This window comes from Bufo gargarizans, chromosome 5 (genome assembly GCF_014858855.1).
Source record: "Bufo gargarizans isolate SCDJY-AF-19 chromosome 5, ASM1485885v1, whole genome shotgun sequence".
Lineage (NCBI taxonomy): Eukaryota > Metazoa > Chordata > Amphibia > Anura > Bufonidae > Bufo > Bufo gargarizans.
In genome coordinates this window covers 189,320,265-189,334,189 of record NC_058084.1, presented here as the reverse complement: position 1 = coordinate 189,334,189, position 13,925 = coordinate 189,320,265, and the positions used below count along the sequence as shown (strand labels likewise).

The window sequence follows — 13,925 nt, the reverse complement described above, 5'->3', positions numbered from 1 at the left end:
GTACCTCCAGCCACAGAATCCAAAGTTCTTTGCTGTCAGATGAATGCCTATTGGCTAATTTTTGGAGCCTGTACTGGCCGACAGTTATTTATCCTGTTACCGCCTAATGTACCTCCAGCCACAGAATCCAAAGTATCTGTATCCCTTTCCCTGCCCACGCCATCCTTTTTTAGACCTGGCATGAGCGGGAAAAATATGCAGATTGCGATGCTTAGGACCTTTGTGCCACAAGTTGTGTCAGAAATACGCCTAATATATTATTGTATTATTATTCAGGCGCAGGGCTAATATATTCATATTATATAGATTTTAGTGTATTATACTGTGCCCTGTATTTCCCAGTAGAACATGATCCTTAGGACCAGGTAGCGCTCTGTCAGTACATGGCGGCCTTCCCTCTCTGCCACTCTGCTCCGCTGTATATTGGTGCTTATTCTGACACTAGGGCTGGGTTCACATCCTATTTTGGTCATCCATTTAGTGCATACCAAAAATGTATGCGTTAACAGATGCCTCAGACTGATGCCGTACAGTGGCGTCAGTTTACCATATAGTCAAATGGTAGAAAAAAAATTTAGATTAACATATGTATTTTTTTTATGGACTCTGCAGGATACAAAAACATGGAGTGCTGCACATTTGTATATATCAAACTGATAGTAAATAAAAAAATTCTAGACTGCAGCAGGGCACATTTTTGAGAGTTTATATACAGTAAATGGCCCCTGATTAATGGCACCTGATTAAAATGCATATTTTTTGTGGGAATTTTTGCCAATGATCCCCCTCTGGTCCATGTTGTGGGACTATTTGTGTACTTCTAGTAAATGTTTGCTTGCTGCAAATATGACCTGAAGGTTTTTCAGGTTCGCCTGCCATTAAAGTGAATGACCCCCTACATTTTCCAATAAAATGTTGCACTTAGCCCCAAATTTTTTTTTCATAAGGGCTTACAAGAGAACAATTTGTTACAGCAACAGCCCATATGTATTCATTAGCTGCTGTATGGGCACACCACAGGGCCCATAAGGGAAGGAACGCCATTTGGCTTTAGAAGGGTACAGTTCACTGGAGTGGTTCTCGGGTGCCATGTTACATTTGCAGAGCCCCTGAGATAACAGTACAGGGCAAAACACCAAAAACTACCCCATTTTGGAAACTAAACCCTTCAAGGTTGGGACATTAAAAATTGCATACTATTTCAATTATTTGTAGTTTTAGCATCTAAAGTTTAATTTTCACAAGTAGTAAAAAAGCACCACAAATTTTCTTAAATAATTTTTCCCAAGTACGACAATACCCCCTATGTTGTTGTTAACTGCTGTTTGGCGAAACTGCAGGGTTCAGAAGAGAAAGAGCACCATGTGCTTTTGAGTCCTATTTTTTTTATTTATACAGCCCTGGCTGACAACAGCATAGCTTCTGAGGTGAAATACAACAAATTCCCTCAAGGGGTATTGTGAGCATTTTGACCCCACTGGTGATTTGCAAAATTAATGCACAGTATATGGTCCTAAGTGGAAATTGCAATTTTTATACAATTATTGCTGTTTCATTGCCCAATATTGTACCCCAATGTGTGCCTGTGTGAAAAGTAAGCCCTCTTCATTTCATGGTGTGCATCCTGGTTTTAAAACCACCCGATATGTGGCCCTATTCTTTTGTCTGAACTTAGAGACCTCAGCGCTATAAGAACCCCTCCTTCTGTAAACTTCTTAGGGATTAATTCACAAGCATTTTCAGCTATGCAGGTGGGTACAATAGGAGCGTGGCTGTCAGTAGCAGCCAGGTCCCTGTACTGATCGAGAGGTTACTTCAATGCACGCTTTACCAGAGCTCCATTTATGTACAGCGAATGCACAATTTTTTTATATTTGATTTTGATATCACGTTCAGTAATTTTTTTTCTAAAGAGAGAAGAGCACTATCAGACTGGCCCACCGGAGTGTCCTCCTTTGGGCCCAGGCTCTGATACCCCTAAGGTCCAGAGAAAAGAAAACCACTTAGATCTACCTTTAACATGGCCATTAACCCCTTAGTGACCAAGCCTGTTTGGGCCTTTATGACCAAGCGTTTTTCTTCCTTTTTTCATGGTCTCGTTCCAAGAGCTATAACTTTTTTATTTTTTCGTCTATATAGCTTTATGAGGGCTTGTTTTTTACGGGACAAGTTGTAGTTTTTAATGGCACCATTTTGGGGTACACATAACTTTCTGATTAACTTTTATGAACTCTTTCTGGGAGGGAGATGGGGGGGAAATAGCAATACTGCCACTGCGTTTTTACATTATAAATTTTACGGCGTTCATTTTTCGGTACAAATAACATAATATCTTTATTCTCTGGGTCAGTACGATTACAGTGATACTAAATACTTATATTTTTTTTTACGTTTTACTACTTTTTTTCAAATAAAACCCCTTTTATTAACCAAAAAAATGATTTTGCATTGCCACTTCACAAGACCCATAACTTTTTTTTTCTTTTTCTATGGAGTTGTGCGAGGGCTTTATTTTTGAGGAACAACTTGTATTTTTCATTGGTATCATTTTGGAGTAAATGGCGCTTTTTGATCGCTTGTTATTGCGTTTTTTTAGGTGGAAACTAAGAATAAATTAGAAATTCTGTCTTTTTTTTATTTTTATTTTTTACGGGGTTCACCATAGGGGATAATTTATGTAATATTTATGTAGTCTGGGTCGTTACGGACGCGGCAATACCAAACATATAGGGGATATTTTCTTTTTGCAATTTTTTTCATTGAAAAGCGTATTTTCAATGGAAAAAAATGCATATTTTTTATTTTATGGAATTTTTTTTATTTAATAAATGTGTATTTTTTTTTAAAAAAAATTGACTACTTAAAAGTCCCACAAGGGGACTATAATATACAGTATTTTGATTTGCTTTTAAAATGTAATGCATTATCTCTATAAGGCATTACATTTCAATAGCAATGCTATTCAAATCTTGACCAGCAGGCTGCGCCAGAGAGGCACAGCCTGCTGGAGATAACTACAGACAGGCTCGGGGCCCTGATCGGAAGCAAGGTAAGCTTCCGAACACATCAGCACCCCGCGATCTTATTTTCGGGGGGGGGGGGGGGGGGTGGGAGACAGAGGGAGTCCGCTCCCTCTGTCACCACTTTACATGCGGCGGGCGCCATTGCGCCCGGCATGTAAAGGGTTAAACAGCCCGGATCGGCACTCCTGCCGGTCCGGGCTGTTAGAGCGGGGTCCCGGCTCTCATGTGAGAGCCGGGTCCGTGCTCCCCGCTGCACGGGGGAGCCGCGCAGCGCTTAGACTGGGCCGCCGTAAAAACGCGGCGGCCCAGCCTAAGGCCCCTTAGTGACCGCCGTAAAAAGACGTATGGGTGGTCACTAAGGGGTTAAAATGGCCGTTTCTATATGCTGCACTTTATATTTGCCACTATTTGTACGGCCATTTTACCTGCTCAGTAAGTCTTAGCACACCAGGGGATAGACAATATGGCTGGCTTGTCTTAAAAAGCTTGGGTCAGGACAAAAGGGTGAAGTGGGACAGACGAGGACCCCCATATTACACTTTGAGAAACAATGGTCTAGTTGACAACTCTGCCAACCTTTTTGCATTAGGAATAAGGAGCATAATAGTGGTGTATTCCAGGGGAGATTGTCTAGCTTTCTAAGGCTACTTTCCCGCTAGTGTTATTATTTTTCGGTATTGAGATCCGTCGTAATAGTCTCAATACCAGAAAAAAAATGTCTCCGTTTTGTCCCCATGTATTGTCGATGGGGACAAAATGTAACTGAACAGAACGGAATGCTCCAAAATTCATTCTGTTCCGTTCTCATACCAGAGAGCAAACCGCAGCATAACACGTGGGAGGGTTATTTTGTAATGTTTATATTTGTTTTAGTTAGGAATAGTGATAAAGGCATACCAAAATCAACTTTCACAATAATGTGTGTGTTTTTTTTCTTACAGAACCAAATTAAATCTGTAGACACTGGTGAAACTAATTTAGAAGGAGCAGTGGGTAAGTGCATCTCAGGGCAATACACAACATGAAAGAATTACTAGAACAAAGGTTAATTGATTCTCCAAGAGCCCAACAACACAACAATGGCATTTTTTTTTTGTGACCAGGTCAGGCTGCATCAGATGAACTGATCAGGACAGCTCTATCAGCGTTTGAAGCTGTGACACAGCATCCCGTCTTGTTGACACTTCACCACTCCCCAGTAAGTCTTGGCAGAACTTGAAACAATATTTTCCTAGGAGTTGGAGCAATTCCCAATAGCCTTCCAAACAATCACTAGCTTCTAGGGTCATGCTTAAAACTATTTAGGCAGTGGAGCATTATACCAACTTGCAAATTTTATGTGTAATATTTTTATTGCTCTTTATTGCATTTTATATGATTTACATATGATCCAGATACATGTTGGAAGTGAAATCCTTGTGCATGTCTTTTGGTATTGAATTGCAAGTGTAAAGTGAGGAAACAAAGTCTTATAAATAGATTATTGTTGAAGCATATGTTATTTTTATCTTAGGCTTAAAATGTACAGTATGCATGCATTTAGGTCAGTACCTTTGGGTAGTACATTACAACTATATATATTTTTAAAGGGTAAATAAACCTTTGTTGAAAAAATGAGTGAAATTAGTGAAGGGGATCAGGATCAAGCAGACCTGTAATAACATCCATACTTCCATTCTAGATATAAGGTCTGTGGTCGTGGATCTTATGTTTCTTGAGCTTCTCTCATTATTTTTTTCCAAAAGTTAGTGTCTTCTTTACTTTTCTATGAAGTGTTGGATACAGAGCATTTAGTGCACTCCACAACATTGAAATTGCAACACCAAGAAGAACAAGCCGTAAGGTTAGACAAATCAAGGAAGTAGTAGGTGCCGCTAAGATCTGCAGATGATCAAATTTTCATGCAACTAACTCCAATCTGTGGCATGGCATAAAAGCCAGATTGAAAGCAAAGTTTTTTTTATCTTTCCACATGAAACCTCAAAACTTGGATCAAGTCAATGTGGGACGATTGTGCAATGTCTCCTGTTCATCAACATGCCAGTTATTGTTACTTGTCACAAACTGGGAGGGACAGAATCCTTGAACTGAGAGACCTTGGTTTATCACTCCAAAAAATTGCTACACACCTAGGCCATGAAGTTAGCACTGTTCAACATTGTACGTTCTCCAGTGGTTGGGAGAACGATGACTAACTGGAATGGCAGCAAGAGGTGCACAGAGGCGAACCTATACAGGGATGAATTGTCTGATTAGAAGAAAGATGTATAGTGATCAATTCTGTACTGCAAGTGAAATTGGATGTCACATCCCAAGCCTAGGGTGGCAATTTGCATGACGGTGGGCCACGAGCCAAACATCCAGCTACAGGTGTCCTATTGACTTCAAGCCACCATACCAAAGGCTATCATGGCACACATCAATGCGCAATGAACGCTGGAATGAAGGTCTATCCTCTTCAGACATAATAATAGCCAGATTTGTCTTGAGACCATGTGCACAGCGCCATAAAGAGGCCTTAACATGGTAACGTCACACAGGTCTTAGGCTGGTTTCACACGGCGTCATGGATTTGGGCCGGATAAGATGCGGGTGCGTCGCGGGAAAATGCGAAAATTTTAATGCGTTTTGCACGTGCGTAAGAAAAATCTGCATGTTTGGTACCCAAACCCGAACTTCCTTACAGAAGTTCGAGTTTGGGTTAGTTGTTGTGTAGATTGTATTATTTTCCCTTATAACATGGTAATAAGGGAAAATAATAGCATTCCTCATACAGAATGCTTAGTAAAATAGGGCTGGAGGGGTTAAAAAATAAATAAAAATAAATTTACTCACCATAATCCACTTGTTCGCGCAGCCCGGCTTCTCTTCTTTGTTCAGGACCTGGGTAAAGGACCTTTGATGACATCGCTGCACTCATCACATGATCTATCACATGATCCATGGTGATGGATCATGTGACGGACCATAAGATGAGCGCAGTGACGTCACCACGGGTCCTTTTCCTCCTGCACAGCAAAGAAGAAGAAAGAAGAGGATTAAGGTGAGTTAAATTATTTTATTTATTTTTTAACCCCTCCAGTCCTATTTTACTAAGCATTCTGTATGAGGAATGCTATTATTTTCCCTTATAACCATGTTATAAGGGAAAATAATAATGATCGTGTCCCCATCCCGATCATCTTCTAGCAACCATGCGTGAAAATCGCACCGCATCCACACTTGCTTGCGGATGCTTGCGATTTTCAGGTAGCCCCATTAACTTCTATGGGGCCTGTGTTGCGTGAAAAATGCACAAAATAGAGTGATTTTCACACAACGCACAAGTGTTGCGTGAAAATCACTGCTCATGTGCACAGCCCCATAGCAACAAATGGGTCCGGATTCAGTGCGGGTGCAATGCGTTTACCTTGCGAAAGAGGCCTTACTCCCAGGATTATGGTGTGGGGTGGCATAATCTACGGGACCAGGACCCCTGTAGTCTTAATTTCAGGTAGACTAACATCTTGATTATTTTGTCGTTTATCCAATAGTATGATCATTTCTTCGTAGTGTCCCAGGAGCCATTTTTCAACAGGACAATGCCAGGCCTCATGTTGCTTGTGCAACTGTGAGCAGCCTGCATGGCCTAAAATGTGCATTTATGAATAGAGATGACTAGTACAGAATATATAATAATGCCCAATGAGCAGGTTAGGAGGTAATTCTTAATGTGGCTGATCAATACTGATACTGAAATGTTAATAGGAAAGTCTAACTGGCCTAAAGCCCTAATTTGTGCCAGACCCCAGAGGCCAGGATATATTGAGAGGTAAGCGATTATTAGTATTTCCTGTGAGAATCTGACATAGCTGCTTGCATTCTTATGAGAAATTAAAAGTCATATGGTTTTCCTTCTAGAATTTATAATACAAATTGATTTCTTAGACTAAAATGCTAGTACTTATGACCCTGAGACGTGTGCTGTCAGGCACTATTTAACTCCTTCAGGACCAAGACATTTTTCACCTTAAGGACCAGGCCATTTTGAGCAAATCTAACATGTCACTTTATGTGGTAATAACTTTAAAACACTTTTACTTATCCAGGCCATTCTGAGATTGTTTTCTCATCACATATTGTACTTCATGACCGTAGTAAAATTGAGTCTAAAAAATCAATTTTTATTTATACCAAAATACAAAATTTACCAAAAATTTTGAATAATTAGCAAATTTCAATTTATCTACTTTTATAATAGATAGTAATAACTCCAAACATAGTTATTACTTTACATTCCCCATATGTTTACTTCATGTTTAGATAATTTTGAATTAAATTTAAAAAAAAAATCTTTTTTGGGATGTTAGAAGGCTTAGAAGTTTAGAAGCAAATCTTAAACTTTTTTAGAACATTTTCAAACCCTGATTTTTTTCAGGGGCAGTTCAGTTATGAAGTCACTTGCTGGGGCTTACATATTAATACCACCCATAAATCACCCCATTTTAGAAACCCCTCAAGGTATTCCAAACTGATTTTACAAACTCTGCTAACCCTTTAGGTGCCCCATAAGAGTTATATAAAAATTCAAAATGTCACTTTTTTTAATCATTTTTTTTCTGCAACACATCAAGGTTTAACAGCCAAACAAAACTCAAAATCTATTACCCTGAATCAGTTTACAGAAACACCCCTTGTGTGCTCAAAAAATGATATATGGGCATTCAGCATGCTTCAGAGTGGAAGGAGCACCATATGGCTTTTGGAGAGCGGATTTAGCTGGAGTGCTAATTAGGAGCTATGTCGCATATGAAAACACCCTGAGGTGGCCCTACAGGGGAAACCCCCAAAAAGTGACCCCATTCCAGAAACTACACCCCTCAAGGAATATTTCAAAGTGTGTAGTGAGCACTTTAACCCATCAGGCGTTTCACAGAATTTGGAAACGATTGGCTGTGAAAATGAAACATTACAATTTTTTCCAGAAAACGTTGCTTTACACCCACATTTTTCACTTTCACAAGGGGAAACAGGACAAAATGCACCCCAGATTTTGTTCCCCATTTCCCCCCGAATATGCCAACACCCAATATGTGCTCAAAAAATTATATATGGACGCACAGAAGTCTTCATAGTGGAAGGAGCACCATATGGCGTTAGGAGAGCGGATTTAGCTGGAATAGTAATTGGGAGCTATGTATCATGTGAAGACACCCTGAGGTGGCCCTACAGTGGAAACCCCCCAAAAAGTGACCCCATTCCGGAAACTTTACTAACAGACCCCAATTTTTCACTTTTACAAAAGGTTAAAGGAGAAAATGCACCCCAATATATGTTCCCCATTTTCTCCCCATTCAGGAAACACTACATATGTGCTTGTAACCTGCTGTATGGGTGCACAGCAGGGCTCTAGAGGCAAACTGCAAAAATATGGATTTTGCAGGCCTGAATAAACAGACATGAATTTTAGGTGCCATGTCGCATTTGAAGAATTCCTGAGGTCCCCAGAAATTTGAAATCCCAAAAGTGAGCCCATTTTGGAAAGTGGACCCCCGTACAAACATTTTAAGGGGTGGAAAGGGCACTTTTGACCTAACAGGTGTTTCACAGAAATGAATATGTAGTGGTTGGTTAAAAGTGGATATGTAAGCTATGCGGACTAAATCAGAGGTATAAGGTTGTAAAATTACAGGATACATCAAGGATAAAATTAATACTCCATGGATGTGTGGTAGATTCTGAAACACTCCTGCATGCATAGGCCAGATTTTTCAGGGCATGTTTCGCAGTTGTAAATGATGTCTTTCCTGTGTGGCCTGCAGATTGAAATAGCACGTACGCATTATACATTGCCACCTGTACAATGTGTACGGCCAGCTTTTTGTACCACACTTTTGTTTTTTGTATCTTCGTATGGCACTGTAGGGCTTCAGAACTTGATCTGAAAGATCAACCCTTCCCATGTGCTTATTGTAGTCCAGGTTGCAAACTGGTTTGGGGACAGTGGTAGTGGTACGTCGCACATGAGCAGGGGAACTGGTATTTGTTTGAACGGTGGTCAGTAAAAGGATATACCTCTTGTCCTTGTACTTAACCGCCAGCATGTTCTCATGGACGAGAGCCCTGCTTTCACCCATTCTCAGTGGTTGCCCTACCAGGAATCTAGGGAGGCCTCTCTGATTTTTGCACACTGTGCCGCAAGCCACAGTACTTCTGGCAGTTAGGGACCTGAATAGGGGTATGCTGGTATAATAGTTATCCATGTATATATGTAGGACCACTGAGGAAGGGGTGTGGATGCCCCGAAACGCGTCTGGTGAATGTAAAGGAAAAAGCGCCCACCTAGTCTACTGGACCCTCTTATAGATTGCATGGCCATGCATGAATAAATCGTCAGCGGATAACTACAGAATCAGTTTGCAGCGAACATTGCTGATCAGACTCCTACTTGCTGGATCCCGCGATACTGTGACATCACCGGCCTGAGACGTGCGGCGCAAGACGCCTGAACAGCCAGCACCGCTCGCGTCATGGAAGGACCGTGAGACGCCACACAGCGAGACGCACCATCAGGAACCAGGTAGAAATTGCAAAACTGTAGTTTGGGACACGGACTATGCCATTATCTTTTTGGCTGGATTAAGCATTTCTGGAGGAATCGCTTGGCACGGTGACTGTTTATATTGGAGACAAGTTACTTCAGTCCCTTTAAAGTGCCCTATCTGAGGAATTCTCAGGACATTTCTATTGAATGGGCGGTGTGTGATATAACAGGTAGTGGTAGCGATTGGATACTGCTACAGAAACTGTCATAGAGTTCTCACCCCGACATCAGTTGGAAATTATTGGTACCAATTTGCAACATTTTATTTTTTATTCTATGCTAATGTATTTTATATTGTGATTGGTGTGTAATTGTTTTACCCCTCTTTGACCGTACAGGTTTTTATTCTATAAGTAAAATAATACTATTACCATATGACGCAGATGTTGTGAGTGCTCACTCTTTCTTTCATAATAGTTATCCACATAGAGGTGGTAACTAGAGTTGAGCGAACACCTGGATGTTCGGGTTCGAGAAGTTCGGCCGAACTTCCCGGAAATGTTCGGGTTCGGGATCCGAACTCGACCCGAACTTTGCCCCGAACACCATTGAAGTCAATCGGGACCCAAACTTGTCGGCACTAAATAGGCTTTAAAACAGCCCAAGAAAGGGCTAGAGGGCTGAAAAAGGCAGCAAAATGTAGGTAAATCCCCTGCAAACAAATGTGGATAGGGAAATGAATAAAAATAAAATAAATAAAAATTAACCAATATCAATTGGAGAGAGGTCCCATTGCAGAGAATCAGGCTTCATGTCACCCACCACTGGAACAGACCACTGTCAGATATGTAGGCCCCGGCACCCAGACAGAGGAGAGAAGTCCCATAGCAGAGATTCAGGCTTCATGTCATAGCAGAGAATCAGGCTTCATGTCACCCACCACTGGAACAGGCCATTGTCAGATATTTAGGCCCCGGCAACCAGACAGAGGAGAGGTTCATTCAATTTTGGGTTGCCCCGCAATATAATGGTAAAATTAAAAAAAGAGGATTGAATGAAGTGCCCTGGTGTACAAGAATATATTGTTAAGGGGAGGTAGTTATAAATGTCTAATCTGCACAAGGGATGGACAAGTCCTGTGGGATCCATGCCTGGTTCATTTTTATGAACTTCAGCTTGTCCACATTGGATGTGGATAGGCGGCTGCGTCTGTCTGTAATGACACCCCCTGCCGTGCTGAATACACGTTCAGAGAAAACTCTGGCTGGCGGGCAGGCCAGCATCTCCAAGGCATAAAAGGCTAGCTCTGGCCACTTTGACAATTTGGAGACCCAGAAGTTGAATGGGGCCGAACCATTAGTCAGTACGCGGAGGGGTGTGCACACGTACTGTTCCACCATGTTAGTGAAATGCTGCCTCCTGCTAACACGTTCCGTATCAGGTGGTGGTGCAGTTAGCTGTGCCGTGGTGACAAAACTTTTCCACATCTCTGCCATGCTAACCCTGCCTTCAGAGGAGCTGGCCGTGACACAGCTGCGTTGGGGACCTCTTGCTTCTCCTCTGCCTTCGCCTTGGGCTTCCACTTGTTCCCCTGTGACATTTTGGAATGCTCTCAGTAGCGTGTCTACCAACGTGCGCTTGTACTCGCGCATCTTCCTATCATGCTCCAGTGCAGGAAGTAAGGTGGGCACATTGTCTTTGTACCGGAGATCCAGCAGAGTGGCAACCCAGTAGTCCGCACACGTTAAAATGTGGGCAACTCTGCTGTCGTTGCGCAGGCACTGCAGCATGTAGTCGCTCATGTGTGCCAGGCTGCCCAGAGGTAAGGACAAGCTGTCCTCTGTGGGAGGCGTATCGTCATCGTCCTCCGTTTCCCCCCAGCCACGCACCAGTGATGGGCGCGAGCTGCGTTGGTGCCACCCCGCTGTGAACATGCTTCATCCTCCTCCTCCTCCTCCACCTCATCCTCCTCCTCCAGTAATGGGCCCTGTCTGGCCACATTTGTACCTGGCCTCTGTTGTTGCAAGAAACCTCCCTCTGAGTCACTTCTAAGAGACTGGCCTGAAAGTGCTAAAAATGACCCCTCTTCCTCCTCCTCCTCCTCCTCCTCCTCCTGGGCCACCTCCTCTTCCATCATCGCCCTAAGTGTTTTCTCAAGGAGACATAGAAGTGGTATTGTAACGCTGATAACGGCGTCATCGCCACTGGCCATGTTGGTGGAGTACTCAAAACAGCGCAACAGGGCACACAGGTCTCACATGGAGGCCCAGTCATTGATGGTGAAGTGGTGCTGTTCCGCTTTGCGACTGACCCGTGCGTACTGCAGCTGAAACTCCACTATGGCCTGCTGCTGCTCGCACAGTCTGTCCAGCATGTGCAAGGTGGAGTTCCACCTGGTGGGCACGTCGCATATGAGGCGGTGAGCGGGAAGGCCGAAGTTACGCTGTAGCGCAGACAGGCGAGCAGCGGCAGGATGTGAATGCCGGAAGCGTGCACAGACGGCCCGCACTTTATGCAGCAGCTTTGACATGTCGGGGTAGTTGTGAATGAACTTCTGCACCACCAAATTCAGCACATGCGCCAGGCAAGGGATGTGCGTCAAACCGGCTAGTCCCAGAGCTGCAACGGGATTTCGCCCATTATCGCACACCACCAGGCTGAACTTGAGGCTCACCAGCAGCAACCACTCATTGGTCTGTTGTTCAATACCCCGCCACAACTCCTGCACGGTGTGGTGCCCCAAACATATGAGTTTCAAAATGGCCTGCTGACGTTTACCCTGGGCTGTGCTGAAGTTGGTGGTGAAGGTCTGTGGCTGACTGGATGAGCAGGTGGAAGAAGAGGAGGAGGAAGCCGAGTAGGAGGCTACAGGAGGCAAAGAATGTTGCCCTGCGATCCTTGGCGGCGAAAGGACGTGCACCAAACAGCTCTCCGCCTAGGGCTCAGCCACCACTACATTTACCCAGTGTGCAGTTAGGGAGATATAGTGTCCCTGGCCGTGCTTACTGGTCCACGTATCTGTGGTTAGGTGGACCTTGCCACAGATGGCGCAGTGCACACTTGATTTTATTGGATACTTGGTTGTGCAGGGAAGGTGCGGCTCTCTTGGAGAAGTAGTGGCGGCTGGGAACAACATACTGTGGGACAGCAAATTAAATGAGCTATTTGAAGCTGTCTGTGTCCACCAGCCTGAATGACAGCATTTCATAGGCCAGTAGTTTATAAATGCTGGCATTCAGGGCCAGGGATCGAGGGTAGCTAGGTGGGAATTTACGCTTTCTCTCAAATGTTTGTGAGATGGAGAGCTGAACTCTGCTGTGTGACATGGTGGAGATGCTTGGTGGCGGAGGTGGTGGTGTTGGTGGTACATCCTCTGTTTGCTGGGCGGCAGGTGCCAACGTTCCTCCAGAGGCGGAGGAAGAGGCCAAGGCAGCAGCAGAAGAGGTAGCAGGGGGAGCCTGAGTGAGTTCCTTGTTTATAAGTTGTTTACGCCACTGCAGTTCATGCTTTGCATGCAGGTGCCTGGTCATGCAGGTTGTGCTAAGGTTCAGAACGTTAATGCCTCGCTTCAGGCTCTGATGGCACAGCGTGCAAACCACTCCGGTCTTGTCATCAGCACATTGTTTCAAGAACTGCCACGCCAGGGAACTCCTTGAAGCTGCCTTTGGGGTGCTCGGTCCCAGATGGCGGTGGCCAGTAGCAGACGGACTCTCTTGGCGGCGGGTGTTCTGCTTTTGCACACTGCTCCCTCTTTCGCTACGCTGTTGGCTCGGTCTCACCACTGCCTCTTCCTCCGAACTCTGAAAGTCAGTGGCACGACCTTCATTCCATGTGGGGTCTAGGACCTCATCGTCCTCTGCATTGTCTTCCACCCAGTCTTCCTCCCTGACCTCCTGTTCAGTCTGCACACTGCAGAAAGACGCAGCAGTTGGCACCTGTGTTTCATCATCAGAGACATGCTGAGGTGGTATTCCCATGTCCTCATCATCAGGAAACATAAGTGGTTGTGCATCAGTGCATTCTATGTCTTCCACCGCTGGGGAAGGGCTAGGTGGATGCCCTTGGGAAACCCTGCCAGCAGAGTCTTCAAACAGCATAAGAGACTGCTGCATAAGTTGAGGCTCAGACAGTTTCCCTGATATGCATGGGAGTGATGTGACAGACTGATGGGCTTGGTTTTCAGGCGCCATCTGTGCTCTTTCTGCAGAAGACTGGGTGGGAGATAATGTGAACGTGCTGGATCCACTGTCGGCCACCCAATTGACTAATGCCTGTACCTGCTCAGGCCTTACCATCTTTAGAACGGCATTGGGCCCCACCAAATATCGCTGTAAATTCTGGCGTCTACTGGGACCTGAGGTAGTTGGTACACTAGGATG

The 13,925-nt window shown here is 44.0% G+C and overlaps 1 protein-coding gene across 5 annotated transcripts in view; it reads left to right on the top strand.

The window, feature by feature from the left end:
• Positions 1-13,925, top strand: part of ULK4 (unc-51 like kinase 4) — a 708,846-nt gene that overhangs the window by 277,248 nt on the left and 417,673 nt on the right. For all 5 annotated transcript variants that reach the window (XM_044293413.1, XM_044293414.1, XM_044293410.1 and 2 more), the window contains exons 26-27: positions 3,965-4,016; positions 4,127-4,221. In XM_044293413.1, the coding sequence (XP_044149348.1) occupies positions 3,965-4,016; positions 4,127-4,221 (147 nt within the window). The remainder of the gene's footprint in view (positions 1-3,964; positions 4,017-4,126; positions 4,222-13,925) is intronic.